At 36.5% G+C, this 21,519-nt stretch overlaps 1 protein-coding gene across 3 annotated transcripts in view; it reads right to left on the reverse strand.

Annotated features, from left to right (window-relative positions):
• Positions 1-21,519, reverse strand: part of LOC131440649 (SCY1-like protein 2) — a 375,664-nt gene that overhangs the window by 157,488 nt on the left and 196,657 nt on the right. For 2 of the 3 annotated variants that reach the window (XM_058612120.1, XM_058612119.1), the window contains 2 exons: positions 19,410-19,895; positions 18,942-19,337 (listed from right to left, as the gene is read on the reverse strand). In XM_058612120.1, coding sequence (XP_058468103.1) covers positions 18,942-19,337; positions 19,410-19,895 — 882 coding nt within the window. Of the gene's footprint in view, positions 1-18,941; positions 19,338-19,409; positions 19,939-21,519 lie in introns of those variants that run through there. The other variant, XM_058612121.1, reaches the window with a different exon arrangement.

Consider the following 21,519-nt stretch of genomic DNA (forward strand, 5'->3'; position numbering starts at 1 on the left):
AAAATTGTTTTGGATCAGATTTGAAGTTACTTTCCAGTCGAGATATATAAATCCGAAAACACGATGCATTGAGTGAATCGAACTGACGTTCCAAATCTCGCACGAGCAATTTATCATTTTCACATTTTGTCCGAAAAAACCGTTTCCGAGCCTTCCTTAGGCGGTTCCGAAGGTTGCGAAGCTCACTGTTCCACCAAGGTCGTTTGTTATTTGAGTGACGTATATGTCGTTTCCGAGGAACGAGGTGTTGAAAAATAGAATCTAGCTTACGGTAAAACTTTTCAACTGCTTCATCTAATGTTCCATGCGTCAGTATATCAACCCAATTTATACGTGAAATTTCCGCATTTAATTCATGGTAGTCACACCGATTGAAATCGTAAAGCGTGTCTTCCTCGACATCCACATGCGAAGAAAGTGAGACTTCTATTTTTAATACGAAGGGAGGATGATGGCGATCCAATCTCAACAGAGACGAAGAGGGTACAAAAACTTCACGATCACTGGCCCAGCTAACGAATGCAAGGTCAAGCAGTTTACCATTCTGATTTGTCAAATAATTTATCTGTTGCAAACCAGAAGCGATCATCATTTCAACGAATAAAATTTCATGTTCTGAAGCTGCATTGCTAGGTAGTAGGCAACCGACTTCATCGTCGAAACTCCAGTGTAGCAGCGGAAGATTGTAGTCACCCAAAACTATAACCCTATCACGGCCAGCAAATTTTCTAATTATTTCATTCACACAAACTGCATGTTGCTCGTAAAGAGAGATATCCGAGTTTGGTGGAAGATATATTGCACAAATGACGAGAGAAGCTCTCCCGCATGTGATGTGAACAGCTGTTTGCTCTAGACGGTCTGCTGCAGAAACGGTCACAATACTACTCTGGATGCCTTTTTTGATTCCTATCAGAACACCGCCACCACGAAGATAACGGCTAGTGAGATTATTACGATCGGTTCGATAGATGGTATACTGGTCGGTTAGTTCTGTATCGAGTATATTCTTATTAAGCCAAGTTTCTGTAAATACTATCACGTCATAGTCGGAAGCAGAGAGGGTCGAAAAAAGTTCCATTGTTTTAGTGCGTAGGCCACGGACGTTCTGATAGTATACTGTAAATGAACGGTTCGAGTGATTGTTAGGGTTGCTTGAAGTGATAATTTTCTGAGCCAATGGAGAGTGTCGGGTAGTGTCATCTTGTGAGATAGTAGCAGAAAACGGGGTCGTTATTGTTATTGAATCAGAACCTTCATTAAATTTGTAGTCATTACATGACTTGTGGTTCCTGGCTTCCTTTCTTCTCAAATGCGTTTTTGATTCACTGACCCAAGATTCATCTTCGCCGCCTCTTGCTGTCTCATTTCTTGTATCATATATGTGATTTGTCCGACTTGATTTCTCAACTGTGAAATAGATCTTTGAATTACACATATGTTCTTTTTTTAAGTCTTGCTTTTGAATAATGTCATGGGGTGTTCGGTCCTCTATCCACTCGAACGGCCCCTTGTTTAGTTTTTCCTATAGTTGTTTCAGTTGTTATAGTTACTATCTCGATTGTTTTGGCGTTCCTGCCGGTACGAGCGCTCCGCTGTTTCATAATTGTTCCAATTGTTCCAGCTTCTGTTTTGTGTATGGGTATTTTGTGGTTGGTGCCCATACGTTCGAGCACTTGGTCGTTGTTGATCTTCTCTTTCATAATCTCTTCTTGTTAGTTGGCTACACGGTTCTTGCCATAATGTCTCTGGTTGGACCCACCGCTTACCGCATTATATCGCCGCTGTGTTACTATTTTGATTATAGTTCCGCGCCCGCCTATTGCCATTCCCGTGGCCGACATACACCTATTGGTTCCTTGGGACACTCATATTTTCCTGTTGGTATGTTCGGTTACTGTTTCCATTCAGTGAGATTCGACAGGCTTAAAGTCTCTGCTCTATCTCTTCCAGGTGATCGCAGTCTGCATGTTCCTCTTGAAGAAACTGAACAAGATCCCTGAACGTGGTGTTGAACTTCAAACTCTTGTTTTTCGATCATTCAATGAAATGGCTTCTCGAACATTTTTCTACATACGAGATCTCAGTTTGATTATCTCCCTGCATCTCCTCGATACACTCATAAATGTGTAATGCTCTGTTGGCATATGCTGTAAACGACTCTGTCTGCCGCTGCTCAAGTGTTGCCACTTTCTGTTGGATATCCCCACTCGAACTTTTTCTGCTGAATTCACGTTTCAGGTTGTGAAACATAGCCTCCCATGTATTTGCTCGTATTTTGTTGATGGATCCGGACGCTTTTCCCTTCAACTTCATTAATACGATATTAAGTAGTGGTCTTCCGCTTTCTCCTTCCGGTATCTCCAAAATATTGTATCTGGACCAAAAACGGATCTTGTTCGTCAGCGTTACCCTGGTACTCAGGGATATACTGTATCGCCTCCTGCATAGTGTAACATATTTTACAATTTTGCGGTAAAATAGAATTTAGCAAAATTCAGTAATCGAAAATTGATTAGTTTTACTCATTCGTATTAGGAAATGTTTCACAACAAATGTGTCATAGCTACAGCAGCTATAAATTATCATATTGCTATAAAAATGGAATTTAGAAAAATTTAGTAAAGGGAAAATAGATTAGTTTAACTCTTTCGTATTATAAAATGTTTCACAATGAATGTGTCCTAGCTACAGCAGCTATAAATTACCATGTTGCTGGAATGGAATATCATGTTGCTGGAATGGAATATCTACATGAAAAAAGTTTATGTAATTATGTTGGTAGTGAGTCTAATCGCTTCCAGATGTCGGTAGTATGAAATTCGAGAGGTTGACTAAAGTAGGGCAAATATTTTCGCCATACCAAATAAATTTGCCGCCTTAGCATGAGCGCTGCCATGTTACAAATAACCCGCTAAATCGTCACAAAAGATCCGAGGTTTCTTGGATGAAAAGAAATTTTTATTTAAATGATATTTTATTCAGGCCTATTTGCGTACAAGCTTTACGTGGCCGATTTAGCTGAGTTTTTAAATAAAATATTCTTTTTGTATTGGATCTCGTTGTCACCCTTTTTCTAGGGGGAGAGGAGCTTCCATTTTCCTCCTGCGAGGATTGAGGGGCACTTCGTTCGTGGTTTGTCTCGTCATCCTTTGCCGCATCGGTGGTATTGTTGTTGATTTCGTTGCTAGTTGCTGTAGATGCGCTTTGTTGTACATTGTTTGCAGTTGCTGGTTGGTTGGATGGTAAACTGTTAACTGCAGCTGGTGTACTTTGTTCTATAGGGGATAAGTTGGATGGTTTCGTTGAAGAGGATGCTTCACTGTTGTTGGTGACTGTCACAGGTGTACTGGGGTTGCTTGGGGTTGATGTGAAGGAAGCACCGTTGTCCTTTGGTATAGTTGTCTCCTTGTCCGGTTTATCACATGGCTTACCGTAGTGAACAGTTTTTTGGCAATATTGACATGTGGCCATCTGATTGTCATAGGTAACAAGTGATTTGCACTGTATTCTTGTATCCTGACCGAATGTCACATAAGAAGGTATAGGCCTCCTCAAGCGCATGCGTAACAAACGTACGCCATTTAAAATACCGGGGAAAAAATTCTTCCACTTTTCTTTTTCGATAGAGAGAATCTCTCCGTATTGGGACATGGTTTTGCGAATATAAGGATCGATGACGCTTAAGGGAAGATCATGCACACGAACTTCTATAGCACTATCTTCCATATATACTGGAATGTTGTACTTGATGTTTTCATGCTCCACAAAGTGCACATTATTATTGTCTTTAGCGAATTGAATTGCATCCAACTCTTTATAGAACTGGATATAAACAACATTATTGGTCTTGTTGCATTGAAGTAAATGCACACGTTTAATGTCAAGATGCATTTGCTCCTTAAGCAAACCTGCAAGTTCTCGTATCGAAGGTCGAATTTTGCACTGTCTGAAGTCAACAATAATTGTATTCTTTCGTACCGAAGGTAGCTTTTGTTCGTTTGGTTCACTCATTTTCGAGGTCTATTGTTCACTACACAATACTGTACTTGGTTTCTTCTGTCCCCGGTTTTGTTTGCCGACTGACTTGGATGAGATGTAAACCCGAACTCGATGAAAAGAAATTCACACTCGTCCATTTCGCAGACGTATCGGCTTGAGAACAGAAGTTCACCAAAAGTGTATAGTGGTTTTTCTGAAATTATATTTTTTTGAGTTTTAGCTAATTGTAGTTGGAGGTAATGTTAATTTTGAAAAAAAAAGAGTGTGTAAGTTTTAGTATAACATATTTTTTTTCCTCTGGTAGATTTTTTAAATTTCCGGTTTATGAAATCGTAATTGAAAAAAAGTTAATTCTGTTCAAGTGTGCATAGAACTTATAAGTACAAAAGGTAAATGATAAAAACATATTTATTTCGCGAATCCTTAATTAATTACGTTCACGTTGGACAGCAGCGCTCGTCCAACGGGCGTTTTTTGTACGGGCTGAAATCGTTCGTCGGAGTGACGCCGTTCGGAAGGAATAGTGTATGCGTGTAGTGATTAGAGCTCGAGTGTCGTTCAAGGCCCGCCGCCAAGGCAGTCAAACGGAGTTTAGTGGGTTTACGTTTGCAAAGTTTTCACGGCGATAACCAAATATCGCGCGTGTTCAGGCCGTTTCGTTACATTCTGTGGCCGTTTCCAAGAGCTGGCGATCGAGATACGTGGTCAATTGCATACCGAGTTGATGAATCCAAAGTAGAGGTTTCATTTCATCGTGGCAAGGATCGATGCGGAATCTTAGTACGTTACTTAGAAGCAAGTATCGGAAAAGTGTGAACGATTGGTTATTGTGACAAGGTGGTATTTTGGCGAATTTGAATTTTGAAGTTTTTCTAGTTTTGGTAAACGTAACTTAGTAACCGTTCGAGCTAATTCCCCTGAGGAATCTCAGGCTAAAACAACATAGTCGGACAACTAAACGCGACTGGTGATCTCTCGGTATCCGCGAGAATGGCGCAAAAATCACCAAGTTTTATACTACATTTTGGAATTGAGGCAAACGGTTACATTGGCGCCCAACGCAAAAAAAATAAAATCTTTATAGCGTTTTGGGTTAAGGTTTAAATAAAAACAGAAACTTTGTTCATAAAACAGGCATAAATTTGATTTGGTATTTGAAGTTACACCATTTTATTTTGTTCTATTATATATTAATATTGAATTGATTATTTGAATTGATTTTTTGAATCAATATTGAATTGATTTTTTGAATTTTTTTTTACCGATTACCGTTCATATTATTAAGCTCTAGAATAAGTGCAATGGATTTTCAACACACATATATTTTTTTTAATTCTTTTCTTTTTTTTAGAATATATCAAATATTTAAAGATATAAAATGGGTAGATGGTATATATTACCCAATCCTGATCATTTGGATGATGAGGAATTAGATTTTGAGATCGCGTTACGTCAGCTATTTGTTGACGAAAGGGCAAAAAAAGATGATAAGAAAAGAGAGTTACGTAGAGTTTATAAAGAGGAACGAAGAGAACCTCGTAAATTTGTTTCGCATTTAGCGACAGAAGAGGAGATAAAAGAGATGGAGGGAAAGATTGAACAAACGTTAGCCAGATTAAAAAAGCAATTTGACTACGCAGACATTTCTCGATTTCGTCACGCCCTCATACGAATAGCATCATCAGAAGCAAACACCGAAGAACAAATCCAATTAAAAACAAAATATTGCATGAAGGTAGAGGGTATTTTACGCGCGTTTAACCAAAGGGTAACATACGATCCGGACTCTTCTGCCGAAGAAACAGATCCTGAACCGCGAGAAACTTCCAACAAACACGAAATCGTAACTGATACTGATCGGAAGGTCAGTAAGTCAAACAAGTATGAGAAACGCAGCACGGGTGCGATTCCAAAGCAAAACATAAAATCGTCGGAAATACCCGAGGTACCGTTTTCAAAACTTAGTATAGGGAATAAAACCCAGTCTAAAGATTCAAAACAATCTCGAGAACTCCTTCATTCATCCAGTCGTAATCAACGACTTGATAGTTGGCAAAGACGAAGTAGAAAACGATCTGACACATCATCGGTAGAACGTTCCAGAGATAGAAGAGAACACACACGTGGGTCAAAGTACCAAAGCGAGGGGGAAGAAACTACTTCTAGTTATAAAGAAGTGGGAAAAAACCGTCGAAGAAAGCAAAGTAGAGAGCGTAGTAATTACCGTTATCGGTATACGGTATCTTCGTCGGGTGAAAGTAGTGATCGAAGTACAAATCGAAGACATGGTCGAAATGGAAGAAAGCCATTCAGGTCCAGCAGAGACAGATCGCGAGATGAAGGGCGAAGATACTACCGTTGCAGGCACAGGTCTTCGTCATCGGAAGAGTACGGAAGAACTCGCCGCGAACGGAATAGAAACGGGCGTTCGAAAGTCGAAAATTGGGACATATATTTCTCGGGCGATAATCGATTGATGCAAATAGAAGATTTTTTGAATCGCGTCAAAAAATTGGCCAAGCATGAGAGGGTCGACGAGCACGAACTTTTGGATAAAATTCACTGTTTGATATGATGTAACCAACAGAAGGGAAAGAAGGTCGAACCCAGACAGAAGGGAAAGAAGGTCGAAGAATATATTTGATCTTTGAAATTAACGCGAGTGTTTAAATCATTTAAATTATCGTCTTCTTACAAGTTGATCCTCGATCAAGGTTGATTACAACATTCACTATAAATTAAAGGGGGAAGCAAGCGATTGGTGGTTCACGCGAGAACACGTCTGTACGTCTTGGCGAAGATTCGAAAGTGAAATTCGGTTTAGATTCGGTAACCCAAACCGCGACCGTGGAATTCGTAGTCAATTGAGAGAATTGAAGCAGAAGAAAGGAGAAACGTTTGTTGCATTTGTGACTGAGATTGAAAAACTCAACCAATGCTTAAAGAAACCAAACTCTTCACGAACAGTTTTTGAAATAGTGTGGGAAAATATGCGCCCTCACTATCGCTCGAAACTAGCTACAATCAACGTATATGATTTAGATCATTTATTGGATCTCAATCATAGAATAGATGCAAATGATCCTAACTTATACCAATCAAGCTACAACACTAGAAATGAGGTCCACGCTTTAAGTGTATGTTCAGAGCCCAAAAAAAGTTTTTTGCTATGCGAGCGGAAACCTTGGGAGAACTACAAGAACGTGCGAGCGCAACCATCCGGCACCTAAACAACAGCAATCGTTAAACTAAAAGCGGGGTGTTTAAAAGGGAACCATAGCATCTCGCCATCGATTACGGTTCCATACGAAACGACTCCATCACAAACTAATATTACACAAGAAACGTTGATGATTAGAGTCAACCCAAATTTATGTCCAAAAATTCGCGTCTCAGTTCTAGGAACAGAGATAATCGCCTTGTTATGTTATCGTTTTATGAATCCTAGCATGTTATTGGCTCTGTTTATGATTGTATTATAATGGTCAACAAAAGTCATTTTACAATCTAGTATTATTCCTAAGTCCCTAATTCTTTCGCATTTTTGAACTGTTTGACTTCCAAGAGTAAGTATCAAGTCAGGTGTATTTCGTTTTTACTGAATGTTATTCTACTGCATTTTTTCACATTTAGTTGAAGAAGACTTTTGTTACACCATGCATAAAAAGAAAGAATTTCTTCTTGATAAACCTTGGCATCCTCACTTTTCTCTATTTCTAAAAATAGTTTTATATCGTCTGCGTATATTAGAATTTTTATTTTTTTTAAAAGAAAGGAAATGTCGTTAACAAACAAGATAAATAAAAGAGGACCTAAATGAGATCCCTGGGGGACCCCGGAACTGACGTGAATGGGGCTCGACTTTTTACCCTTAAATTTTACAATTTGTTGACGATTTGTTAGATAAGATTCCAACCATTTAAGAAGACCTGGTAAGATTCCCAATTTCTGTAATTTGAACATAAGCATTGGTATGTCAACACGATCGAATGCTTTGGTGAAATCTGTATAAAGAGGTTCAATGTAATTTCCCTTGTCTATAGCGGTCAGGGTATAGTGGACGAATTCAAGCAAATTAGTAGTAGTGGAACGTCTTTTGAAAAATCCATGTTGCATGTGAGTAATTCTATTTTTTATTTGACTAAACAGTTTGTCATTAACGATCGCTTCAAAGAGCTTCGAAATGCAAGAAAGAATAGCAATCCCGCGATAGTTGCATATGTCTGCTTTTTCCCATTTTTGAAAATTGGTATAAGGAAAGAGTTTTTCCACGTATCTGGAAAAACTCCAGACTGAAGCGAATTATTAAAAAGTCAGCACACAGGGGTCGCAAGCTCTAATGCTAATTTTTTCATAAATATGGGTGGAATCCCATCAGGTCCGGAACTTTTAGAGACATCCAATTTGTTTAGGGCATCTATTATGTCTAGCACTTCGATTTGATTTACATTAATATCTTCAGTAAACTCTGGAAAGAAATTAAAATATTCACGATCGCGGTCATCTTCAGAAAACTTCGTGTAGATTTGTTGAAAAAATTTAGCGAAAAGATTACAAATTTCTTGTGAGTTATTACCAATGTTTTCCTGTAGATACATTCTTGACGGAAAGTTTTCTGATTTCAATTTGTTTCTAACATAACTAAAGAATTTTTTCAGGCAAGACTTTATTTGCTGTTCAGTTCTTGAGTTATACCCTTTGAATGCAACATCAATTGCTAAACTTAGTTGGTCACAGATGTGTATGTAATTCGATAAATTGTCACTATTATTTTCTCTTTTGTACTTTTTATGAGCTTTTTGTTTTCGATTTCTTAGGTTTCTAATATGCTCGTTATACCAAACAGGATACTTTGAATTATTTTGTCGCCTAATTTTCTTTAATGGGACATGTTCATTTATTATGTCGTACAGCCGTGCGTAGAAAATATCGACAGAAATTCCGACATTTCCTTCGTTTCTAAGGAGTTCTTGCCAATCTATTTCTCGTAACTTACGACTAATACTATCATAATTTGCTTAGTGATAATCGAAAATCTCCTCATACTCGTAGTCGTCGGGTCTATTAATCTGATGTATAAATATTGAGAATTCGATTGCTGTATGAAAAGCTTCATTTTTCCACAATGGAGTTGGTGATACTATTACAAAGAAATCATCGTGAATATTAGTAAATAAAAAATCTAAGTAACAGTTTTGCTGATTTTTAACATGATTAATTTGATTAAGACCTAAACCGGATATTTTGTCGAATAAGTATTGAAGTGTTTCATTCTCCCCAACCAGACGAAGTAAAATGCTATTATTTTCAGCGTCTGGAATAAAGTCGATATTGCGCTGATTAAAGTCTCCATATATATGAACTTTAACTTCCGATGGAAGCTTAGTCATGATTTCATCAGCAACATGCAGAAACTTTTCATATGTGGCTTTTTGGGCATTGTTAGGAGGAAAATATACTGAAACAAAAATATGTGTTTCACCTGCTAAATGAATTCTTACCCATACGTGTTCAAATTCTTTAAATTTCGTAGTGATTATCATTTCGGCGTCAAATTCTGCTAAAACAGCAATAAGAACACCTCCCCCCGATTTTTTATCAGATGTATGGAGCTCACGATCGTTTCTAAAAACGTTGTAAATGTTTCCGAAGTCTTCCGTGCTGTTAACGCTATCATCCCAACTAGTTTCGGTTCCTAGAATAATTCCATACGAACACCCTAAAATATTTTTATGGATTTCATTAATCTTACGTGCGCACTTCATACGGTTAAAATTTTGACAATATGCTACGATTTCTGTCGACGACGCTAGATGAGGAGATCTTATTGAACATGATTGTTGACTTATGATAATATTGTCATTATTCTCTTCTTCTGGGTAATGCGTCAAAATTGCCGAAAACACGAATGTTGAGCACGACACGCCACGCACGTATCAGTTGACGAACATTCAGCAGACATTTGATTCGGCATCGTTAGTTGCAGGCTGTGCTCTCGATAAGGATTAATCGTCGGTCCTCTTTGAAAATTAATTGCAGGTCTGTAATTTGTTGGTGGTCCCGAAAATCGATCCATAGCTGCAGCAAGAAGTATTCTATCAGGTGGAAGATTATTTCGGCTGTTGTTGTAGTTGTTGTTATTATAGTTATTTCAATTATTATTCATGTTGTGACTAATAATGTTATTACAATATCGTTTTGTAGATGAATGATGCGTTGAAAGAATATTGGATCTGTTATTGTAATTTTTTCTTGAGTTTCGATTTTTGCGCCTTCTTGACATGTCAGCCTCATTTTGCTGATGCACAGTGGTTCGAATCAGTAAAAACGTGGACACAAATCAGTAGCTGCCAAACCGTTCTTTTAATGCATATAGTTGCTTTGAAGAAATTATTTACAAATACATACCGCGTAATTTGATTCTATCATTAATTGTTCATGGCCTACTTTGACAAAAAATGTAACCATAACTTTTTTTTCTGAAGAGATAGAATTTTTTTTCTTCTACAAAGTTTTAGAACTATTAAAAATAATTTACTTTGTCAAATATACCAAAAGTCTAGGTCGCACCGTTTCGGATGTACAAAGCGTTTTTATGGCAACCCCCTTAAAATCAGTTTTTTATTCATAAATTGTTTCGAGTTATTTTGTTATGCATACTTTGTTTGGAATAATTGTAGAATTTATAAAATCGCATATTTTTGTTGAAGATAGTGCATAGGTTTGTTCTTTCCTGGCAAAGTTATGCAACATTTTACCTTTTTTTTATAATATAATTTTTTATGCAACATTTTACCTTTTTTTTATAGACAAAACCTTGCACCGAAGCGAAATATGCAACTTTAAGCAGCTGATTTTTACAAAATTTGTAGGAAAAGATGTGCTCAATATCATAAAAAAAAATCTAAGTGGAACTCGGTGGAACTTTTTTTAGGTCTTTTCAAAGTTAGTTTAAATTACTGAATTATGGCAACCCCCTTAAAACTAGTTTTCTAGTCATAACTTGTTTCGAGTTATTTTTTTATGCATACTTCGTTTGGAATAATTGTAGAAAATATAAAATTTCATAATTTTGTAGAAGCTAATGCATAAGTTTATTCTTTTCTGGAGAATTTATGCATAATTTTACTTCTTACCTAGAAAATCTTGTGCCGAAGCGAAATATGCAACTTAATGCAGCTAACTTTTATAATACTTATAGGAGAACATGTACCTTATAAAATTTATTTTCCAATGGGAATGTCTTGAGTAATATTCGTGTGACTCATTTTTACTATGGCCATGCTGAAACCATGAATGGTTAAGAAACAGAGGGCGCACAGTGGTCCAAAACTGGAAAAAGACGGTCACAAGTCTGTACTGACTTTCACTGATTTTTAAGAGCTAACTGTCTTCGAAGAAGTTTTACAAAATTATATAACGCTTCTTTTGAAAGTAGCACCTTAATTTTTGTTAAGCTTTCGATTTCGAAAAAATAAATAATTTTGTTTTTGACGAAAAATTTTTTTTTCTATCTCATTTCAAAGAAAAAAAAACATTTCAAGTATTTTTGCTGAAGATATGAATAATGTATAAAAAATTTTTTTTGAGATATTCGCTTTATTTTAAAAACATTTTTTTTGGATTTACCTACGTAGAATTTATCTCTGTTACCTAAGTATCTACTACAAAGTTAGCATTTACATGAGTAACTTTTCCCAATACTTTTCACAACCTAATCAATCAACTAGGTAGTTAATGTTACCTATTAAATCATTACAATATGTCACTTAGTCGCATTGCATTCGATCAATCAGTATCAGTCACGCTATCGTCCGAGTTTTCCGTATCGCTAATTTCTTGTTCTGTTGTAAGTTCTAGCATATCAATTGCTTCCAGTGACAATTTCTTTCCAGTTTTGATAGGTTTGTAATAAATATTCGAAATCAGTGGGTCAGAGCAGGGTTGCGAACGGTACCGGAGAATGACACGAAACAGCAGACAGTCAAATCGCACAAATGGTAGCTGTCGCCAAATGAACTTTGCCGTGACTGCAGCGGATAAAAATGTCATAGCTCTCGTGGATGTACCCGTATGCTCGCATCGGTAGCTGTTCTCCTCTCTTCAATCAGAGAATGGCTTACCACAAAGAACAGTTTCTCCTTTCAAATTCTACAAATTTCGAGAGACATCCACCAACAAGGCTCAACGTTGAAATTCGTTTTATGCCTGTTCTCACGGGGTGTATGGAGACATACACATGTAAGTTTTGGTCCGCTATGCAGACGGTTTTTCTGCATTCTTTTTTGTTGCTCCGCACTCTCGTTGGAAGGAAGCGGTTCGGTGAGCAAAGCTGAAAAGCAGTGTTAACTAATGCTTTGATTTCCAGCCGGGATGGTGGCACGAATTTGTAGAGGTTTGGTGCATAATGTATTATATATATATATATATATATATATATATATATATATATATATATATATATATATATATATATATATATATATATATATATATATATATATATATATATATATATATATATATATATATATATATATATATATATATATATATATATATATATATATATATATATATATATATATATATAGCATAGTTATGTATTAGGGAAAAATAGTATTAAGCATCCCATCTTAGTAAAAGCCCCCTTTTTCAAATAAACTTCTTTTTTCAAACATTCAAACATACTTCTTGCAGTAACATTATCTTTCTGCAGGATCTTTCGGCTTTGCAATTTCGCAAATCTATCAAGACCATGAATCAATATGTATCTCAACAACAATTAAACTGTGTACTCACATTTTCGAAGAAATCAACGATAAATTCAGAGATTTAACTTTTTTTTTGCTACAGGACTTTATTTACGTGTAAAATAAGATTTGAGTTAAATGCTAATACAATCTGGTACTTAATATCACTGACGCTGTTGCAACAAAGCGAAACTTCTTTCAAGTATTGTTTCATTGAATAGATTACCTTCAGCCAAATGCATTAATAGCAAATTCATCCACATTCAGCATCAATAATGGCTTGATACCTTCGAAGTGTTTTTTTGGAAACGATTCGTGCGTATTTTTCTCAAAACTACTTCCAAACTTTGTGAAATAATTCCATTCAAAAATAAACGCTGTAAAATCACAAAAGTTAATCGTTAACAATGACGAAAACCAGCTGTTTTAGTTGAAAACTTCTAAGCCAGATTTAATGGCATTTTAGTTTTAAACGGTGGCACTACACCGGTGTGAAGCATATACAAGGTGAGATGAAAAAACTGCAACCAACTTCAGACTGCTGTCATTTCTAAACCGCTCGTCCCACAGCTGTCAGATTTATTCTAGTGACAGCTCATTATATTATTTACAAGCGCACAAAAGCATTTTGGTGGGAATTTTTCAGAAAAAAAGTTATTTGTGATGGAATTCAAGTGTGATAGTGTGATTGCTTTGCATTTGGCTGGAAAACCACAAGTGGCTATCGTTAGAGCCCTCCAGCATTTAAAAGTGAATAAATCTTTTGTGTCTCGTACCATCGCTCGTTACCGTGATACTGGTAGCGTAGCCCGACGTCAAGGAAGTGGACGAAAAAAAACAGCAACATCGGCAGAAATGGTTCGAAAAGTGAAGAAGCGAATTGAACGAAATCCGCGTCGCAGTGGCCGAAAAATGGCTCGTGAGCTGAACATATCGCAATATGCCATTCGGCAAATATTGAAAAATGAGCTTGGACTAAAGCCATTGAAGTTCCAAAAAGTGCAAGATCTTACTGATGCGCAAAAAAAAGTTAGACTCGAAAAAGCTAAAGAGTTGCTTCGCTTGGCCGAAAGTGGTGAACTGCCGAATTTGGTTTTCTCCGATGAGAAACCATTCGTTATCCAGCAGTTTGTAAACAAACAAAATGATCGTGTTTACTTGCCAGAGAGGTCAGCTGAAAATTTGCAACTTCGGTTGGCCACCAGAACTCAAAAGCCGGCCATGGTGATGGTGTGGGCCGCCATAACAGCCGATGGTCGCTCGCCGCTCGTATTCATCGACCGTGGGGTCAAAATAAATGCGCAAATCTATCGCGAAAATATTTTGGAGGGAGTTCTGAAGCCCTGGGCACGCAAACATTTCGGCCGCAGACCTTGGACATTCCAACAGGACTCTCAGCACCATCGCACTCAGCACGCGCCACCCAAGAATGGTTAAGAAATGAGGTTCCTCGCTTCATTTCCACCGCACAATGGCCACCAAAATCTCCGGATGCCAATCCGTTGGACTATTGTGCCTGGGGTATTTTGGAAAGCAAGGTTGGCACTAAAAAATACCAAAGTGTCGATCATCTCAAGCAAGCGCTTCGCCGAGAATGGGACAAAATACCGCAGACCCACTTTCGGGCAGCGTGTGATGGTTTCATTGGCCGTTTGAAGGCCATAGTTCGTGCCAAAGGTGGCCAATTCGAACAAATCTAAACCGATTCTCAAATTTGATGTTATTTCCGACATTTTTTGCTTTCATTCAATAAAATTTAAAAAAAAAATGAAAAAATTATGGCGTTTTACTTTGTTGCAGTTTTTTCATCTCACCTTGTATATATATATATATATATATATATATATATATATATATATATATATATATATATATATATATATATATATATATATATATATATATATATATATATATATATATATATATATATATATATATATATATATATATATATATATATATATATATATATATATATATATATATATATATATATATATATTGTTCCGGTTGTCGAATCGCGTTGAACCGCTACCCGCTGCGTTTTTTTTTCATAACTACGTTTGTTTCATAAGGAGTACTAGCCATGCAATGATTCTGTACACCAAGAATCAGTTGTGAAGTCTGTTGAAACAAGAAGGAAAAATTCCACAAAAGGAATGTAATGCCAAGACTTTGCTTTGCATAAGTTTTTCTTTGCCGTAGCAATACATCTCGAATATCATATATGTATGTCGGAATTCATAAGTTTATCTAAATACTGTTTTTACCAAGCGATTTGCTATTATAAATTACATTAAATAAAAAACATTCATTTTGTACATGATCTTATAATTATTCCAGAATTCCAGGTTGCCCGCTGCGGTGTCGAGCAATATAGACAGCGTCGCTCCCACTCTAATGCAGTCCAGAGCAGTCACAACCGATATGACTGTCCAGTTATAGAAATGTCATGACATTTCGAGCTCGCGACATTTAAAAAAATCTTGAACGAAAATAAATGCAGCAGCTACCCATCCAGAATGTACGTACACTACCGCAGAGCGAACGATGTGGCTTTGACTGCTGTGAGAGAGTGCGACAAAATGAACTGTTCTCAATGTTGCTGTCGTGTGTCGTGGCTCTCACGACTGCACCTAGCTATCGTGTCATTGCGTGTTGGCTACTGTTAAACGTAGCAGCTGAGCGGATCGTTGGTAGTGGCTGTCTTGTGCTTAGCGACAGTTAAAAAAAATGTCAAATTTTCGCACCCCTGGGTCAGAGGCTACTAGGAGTCTACAAAAAAAATCTGTCATCGTTTTTTCACGGTTGTTTTTCCTCGTACCCAAGTTTGGATTTTTTTTATTTGTTTATTAATTTTTAACTTTTTTCATTCAATAAACTATAAAGGTTGTTTTATGGAATCGCTTATTTGAAACCTAAGAAAAAACCGTACATTCATGCCTTGGGCGATTTTTTGTATCTTTGTTATATTTTACCACCAGTCTGGACGCGCGTAAACACGCATTAACAAGTTCATGCTTGCATGCACAACTTAAGCAAATTGTTGCGATTTTTATTTTGTTACTTTTTACAATTGACAATATTAAAATAAATCTAAGTGGAACTAGATGCAATTTTAGGCCTTTTCGAATTTAGTTTTAATTATCAAAACTTCAACACATATTTAAAAAATGGAAAAATGTTTTCTAGACAAAATATGATAAAGTATTGTTAAAGGACAAACCTTTACGAAGAGATTTCATGTTTGAACGTGTAAATAAATTGAGTTATCGCGAAGCAACACGATTTTTAATACCGTTTTCGTTTTTGAACCTTGATGCGGGCGACTCTGACTCCGAGTAAAACGAACACGTGGTACGCGCCCTAGACAACAACTCATGAAAAAAGGAAAAAATAAACGAACTTGCATGGATACGTATGCGACCCGAAAAAATTTTCAGAGCGAAACTACGCGATTGGAGTCCGATCTAGAGCGACCGCAGGTTGCTAAAACAAACATGTCAAACGTTGTTTGGGCGACTCTGGGTCAGCTTTCGGGCTGCTCTGATCAATAAAAACGGTATAAGACGAGATGTTGATCGGGCGACGCTCACTGCAAAAGTGAGTTACAGAAATAGCAGACGCGTGATGCCCTCTGTTTCTTAACCATTCATGGTTTCAGCATGGCCATAGTGAAAATGAGTCACACGAATAGTACTCAAGATATTCTCATTGGAAAATAAATTGGATAAGGTACATGTTCTCCTATAAGTATTATAAAAGTTTGCTGCATTAAGTTGCATATTTCGCTTCGGCACAAGGTTTCCTAGGTAAAAAAGGTAAAATTATGCATAAATTCTCCGGAAAAGAATAAACTTATGCATTAGGTTCTACAAAATTATGAAATTTTATATTTTCTACAATTATTCCAAACGAAGTATGCATAAAAAAATAACTCGAAACAAGTTATGACTAGAAAACTAGTTTTAAGGGGGTTGCCATAATTCAGTAATTAAAACTAACTTTGAAAAGACATAAAAAAAAGTTCCACCGAGTTCCACTTAGATTTTTTTTTTATGATATTGGGCACATCTTTTCCTACAAATTTTGTAAAAATCAGCTGCATAAAGTTGCATATTTCGCTTCGGTGCAAGGTTTTATCCTAGGTAAAAAAAAGGTAAAATGTTGCATAACTTTGCCAGGAAAGAACAAACCTATGCACTATCTTCAACAAAAATATGCGATTTTATAAATTCTACAATTATTCCAAACAAAGTATGCATAACAAAATAACTCGAAACAATTTATGAATAAAAAACTGATTTTAAGGGGGTTGCCATAAAAACGCTTTGTATATCCGAAACGGTGCGACCTAGACTTTTGGTATATTTGACAAAGTAAATTATTTTTAATAGTTCTAAAACTTTGTAGAAAAAAAAATTTCTATCTCTTCAGAAAAAAAAGTTATGGTTACATTTTTTGTCAAAGTAGGCCATGAACAATTAATGATAGGATCAAATTACGCGGTATATATTTGTAAATAATTTCTTCAAAGCAACTATATGCATTAAAAGAACGGTTTGGCAGCTACTGATTTATGTCCACGTTTTTATTGATTCGAACCACTGTGTGACGTCGGAACCTAGATTGGCGTGCGTCGTACTCACTCCAATCAGCTTTACATACTTTTTTGGTACCTAATAAACGCCATCCAGAATAGTCGGGTTTTTTACAGTTCAATTCGTCATCCAAACTGGGGCATGAGTCAGGTGTCGATGATGATGATACAGCAATTTGGATTCCAGCAATATTTGTTGATAAAGACTTCAACTCCTCTAGAATGTCCAACTCGACCATAGAATTCGGATTGTTAGGTAAACAGGTTGCTGTGTCAAGTGATAACTGGCTGAGTTGACTTATTTCGTTACTCAGGTCTCGCAAATTTGAAGAAAATTCTGACGTCACGGTTTGCAGTGTCGAGAACACACTTTCCTTTGTCGATTTTAAAGCTGTATCTAGCAGTGCAGTCATGTGATTTTTAACACTTGTCACACTTCCCGGCAAACTGCTATTTTTATTTAGTGCGATCAGCTCATTTTTTATGGTAGTGAGTAAGACTTCTAGTCCATCAATCGCCTCATGTATTACAGTTGGCTTCTCCTGTTGAAAAGCAAACTTATGCAGCACTTCCGTGTTGGCCTGAAGTTGCTTCTCCAGCAGTTTTTGTTGCTCAACAAGGCTGCTATAATGCATCTTTACTTGTAGTAATTCTTGAAATACCTCGCAACATGGCAGCACATAAGAATTAATATCTGCTTTTTTGTCTCTCTTCCTGAGAGAACCGCGCTGAATGGTAACACCGATGCAAGCCGCGTGAAATTTTCGAGGGCAGCCAACGCATGTCCACATGATTGTGTCGACGGAGGTATCCAGTGCACAAATTTCACAACTCATGTTGATTACACAACTAAAAACAGTTATACACAATAAATATAATATTTCGCGCGCGACACTGGGAGCGAATGAAAAACACGTCCGAACTTGACGACGACTAAATACTTATCGGCATATAGGGTAACAGAGGTATTTTGGCTCACTTTAGGATTGATTTTATTTTGGCCCACTTTATAAAAATATCCACCAAGTATTGTAATATCTTTAAAACCCCCTTCCGCAATAGGTAATTTAATGTGATAAGCTTCAAATTGATGCAAAATGAGTTACTTAACATCGATAAAATCCGATGAAATCGATAAAGTTTGTTAGGTGGGCCAAAATATATGAAGTGGCCAAAATACCTCTATTACCCTAGTTAGTGTCTGTTTTACTAGCAAACAAAAACTGCATTCAATCACTGAAATCTTCCATATCTCCATGTGTCGGTTTCGCACGTTGCGCTTTGTACGATGAATCGTTCAATTCGTCCGGTTGAAAATATTGCGTGCTTTAGATAACTACCGATGATATGTAGAAAAAATATGTTACTGTGTTGCATACAACAAGAAATATTTACGATTAAGCTCTACCCATTCTTGTACAGGGTAAATTTTGAAAAGGTGCTCCGTAGTAAAGTAAGTCGTATTCACAACAAAAAATAACGCCACAGCCGCACTGCTAAGCTTTGCGAAATTATCTCCATTTTAAAAATGGATATTATTCGAATACAATCCTAAGCCGAGAAACAATGAATAATACACTTACCAACAACATCTAATTGTTCTCTGTCATGACATAGTTCAGCTAACACATTTGACACATCCATTCGGTTTATATTTTTAACAACAAATAGATTTCCTGTTGATCGGGTACCATCCAAACTTCTCTGACAACTTCGATTCGATGAAGCAATCATATTTTCAGAATGAATCATAACTTTTTCGAATGCTTTACCATTTAAAAATGACACATTCACGATGTTTGCTAGTACTGATGAGACATGATTGTGTCCTTCCGTTGTCATGTCATTCAATAAACGAATTTGAGGTGTCAAAGCTATATTATTTATTGTGTTCATTATCAAATTAACGACTGACATATAGACATTTTGAACATAAACTGGAACTGTTATTCGATTCAGCTTGCTTTTATAAAGACAATCTAGAATAGTTAATGTATTAGAAAATATTTTCTGTATCTAGTTAAATCCATTCTAGTTGTATAACTACTTACCTATGAAAATTTTTCTTTTGCATAATATTTCTTTCGCGTTAATAGTATTTAACATAACTTTATTACTGAGTTTTTCTTGTCGATTAAATACCTGAATCATAACGTTTCGTATCCTTGCGAAACTCGTACTCAGATTGCTTTCTAGTGTAAGGTTGGATTTGATTAAATTCACTTGATCTAAATGAAATAAATCCTTAGTACGAACAAGAAGAGCCGTTGCTCTATCTCTAACCGACAGCCACTTTCGCAATATTAAAGTTGAGCGATTTTCCAAATTGGCAGAAACAATTATATGCGTCGATGTATCAGATTCAGGTAAGTAAATGATTCTTGCTGTTATTTCTTTACGATGAACTGACTTACAACAAATATGAGAAAATTTACCACCTTGAAATTGTATGATATCAATCCAACGTTTCCATATATTAATATTATTTTTTATCCTCGCCAGGCATGAATTCTGAATAGCAAAAACAGCTTGTTCTCCTGAAGGAGACATACATACAATTAAGTTCCCGAAAGATTGGACCTATAGGAAAAAATAAATTGAAAAGCAAATACCCCCTTTTATAACAGCGAATATCGAATATTCTATTCTATTGACTGAAATGATATTAACAAACTTAGTTTTAGATGAAAGGTCTCCATACGGAATTAGTAAATTTCATCCGGATCCGACTTCCAGTTCCGGAGTTATAGGGGAAAAGTGTGTTAAATATTGTAGACCGTCACTTAAACCGGTGAAGCCAAAACCGTCACTGTTTTTCTGAACTGAACTCAAAACTATACTAATCGAAAGCCATTATCAGTAGGCAACTAAACAAAAAGATTTTGGCTATCTTGGTTCACGGTCTTCGGTTCCGGAAGCATAGAATAGAGGTCATATATTCGAAAATGGATCTCACTCAATTTTCTCAGCGTTGGATTGACCAATTTTCGGAAACTTAAATTTAAATGTAAGGTATCTCGAGACCATATGTAATTCACACATTTCATCCGGATTCGACTACCGGTTCCGGAGCTATAGTGTAAAGTGTGTTAAATGTTGTACACTGTCACTTAAACGGGCGAAAAAAAAATCGTTAAAAGTTTTCTAAACTGAATTCAAAACTATCCAAATCGATAGTCATTATCAGTAGCCAGCTAGACAAACTGATTCCGGCTATCCTGGTTCCTGACCTCCGGCTCCGGAAGCACCGGAAATGGTGGTCATGTATTACACTCACTCACTTTTCTCAGCGATGGTTTGACCGATTTCTACAAACTTAGATTCAGATGAAAAGTCTCTCGGTCCTATATTGTATTCCTGAATTCATCTGGATCCGAATTCTAGTTCCGGAGCTATAGGGTAAAGTGTGTTAAATATTGTACACAGTCACATTAACCGGCGAAATAAAAACCATAAAAAGCTCTAAACTGAACTCAAAACTACTCAAACTAAACAAACCGATTACAGCTAACCTGGTTCCCGCTCTTCGGTTCCGGAAGCACCGGAAATAGTGGTCACAGATTCCAAAATGGATCTCACTCACTTTTCTTAGCAAAGGTTTGACCGATTTCCACCAACTTTGATTCAATTAAAAAGTCTCATGGTTCCTAAATTTCATTTGGATCTTCCTTCCGATTACGTAGTTATAGGGTAAAACGTGTTGAATATTATATCGTCACTTAAACCGGCGAAACAAAAATCATAGAAAATTTTCTAAACTAGACTCAAAACTAAACCAATCGATAGCCATTATCAGTAGGCAGCTAAACAAACCGATTCCGAATATCCTGGTTCCCGTTTTTCGATTAACGACGGGAGATAATGAGCATTTGATGCTCAGAATTTGATCTTACTCACTTTTCTCAGAGATTGCAGAGCCGATATTCCCAATCTTAGGGTCAAATAATAGCCTTATGGTCCTACCAAAACATTACTGCATATTTAGGATTCAATATAAATTTAAACCATCGCACAGTGGGGAAAAAACGATCAAAAACGCGACTTTGCTCAATAATTTTATAAAAACTTAAGCAAATATTTTCAAAGTTAGTATTTCTTATGCAAATTGTTCCGTAGAATCGATTTATGATAGTTAGAAGATCCGAAAAATTCACTATCATG

Source organism: Malaya genurostris, chromosome 1 (genome assembly GCF_030247185.1).
Source record: "Malaya genurostris strain Urasoe2022 chromosome 1, Malgen_1.1, whole genome shotgun sequence".
Taxonomy (NCBI): domain Eukaryota; kingdom Metazoa; phylum Arthropoda; class Insecta; order Diptera; family Culicidae; genus Malaya; species Malaya genurostris.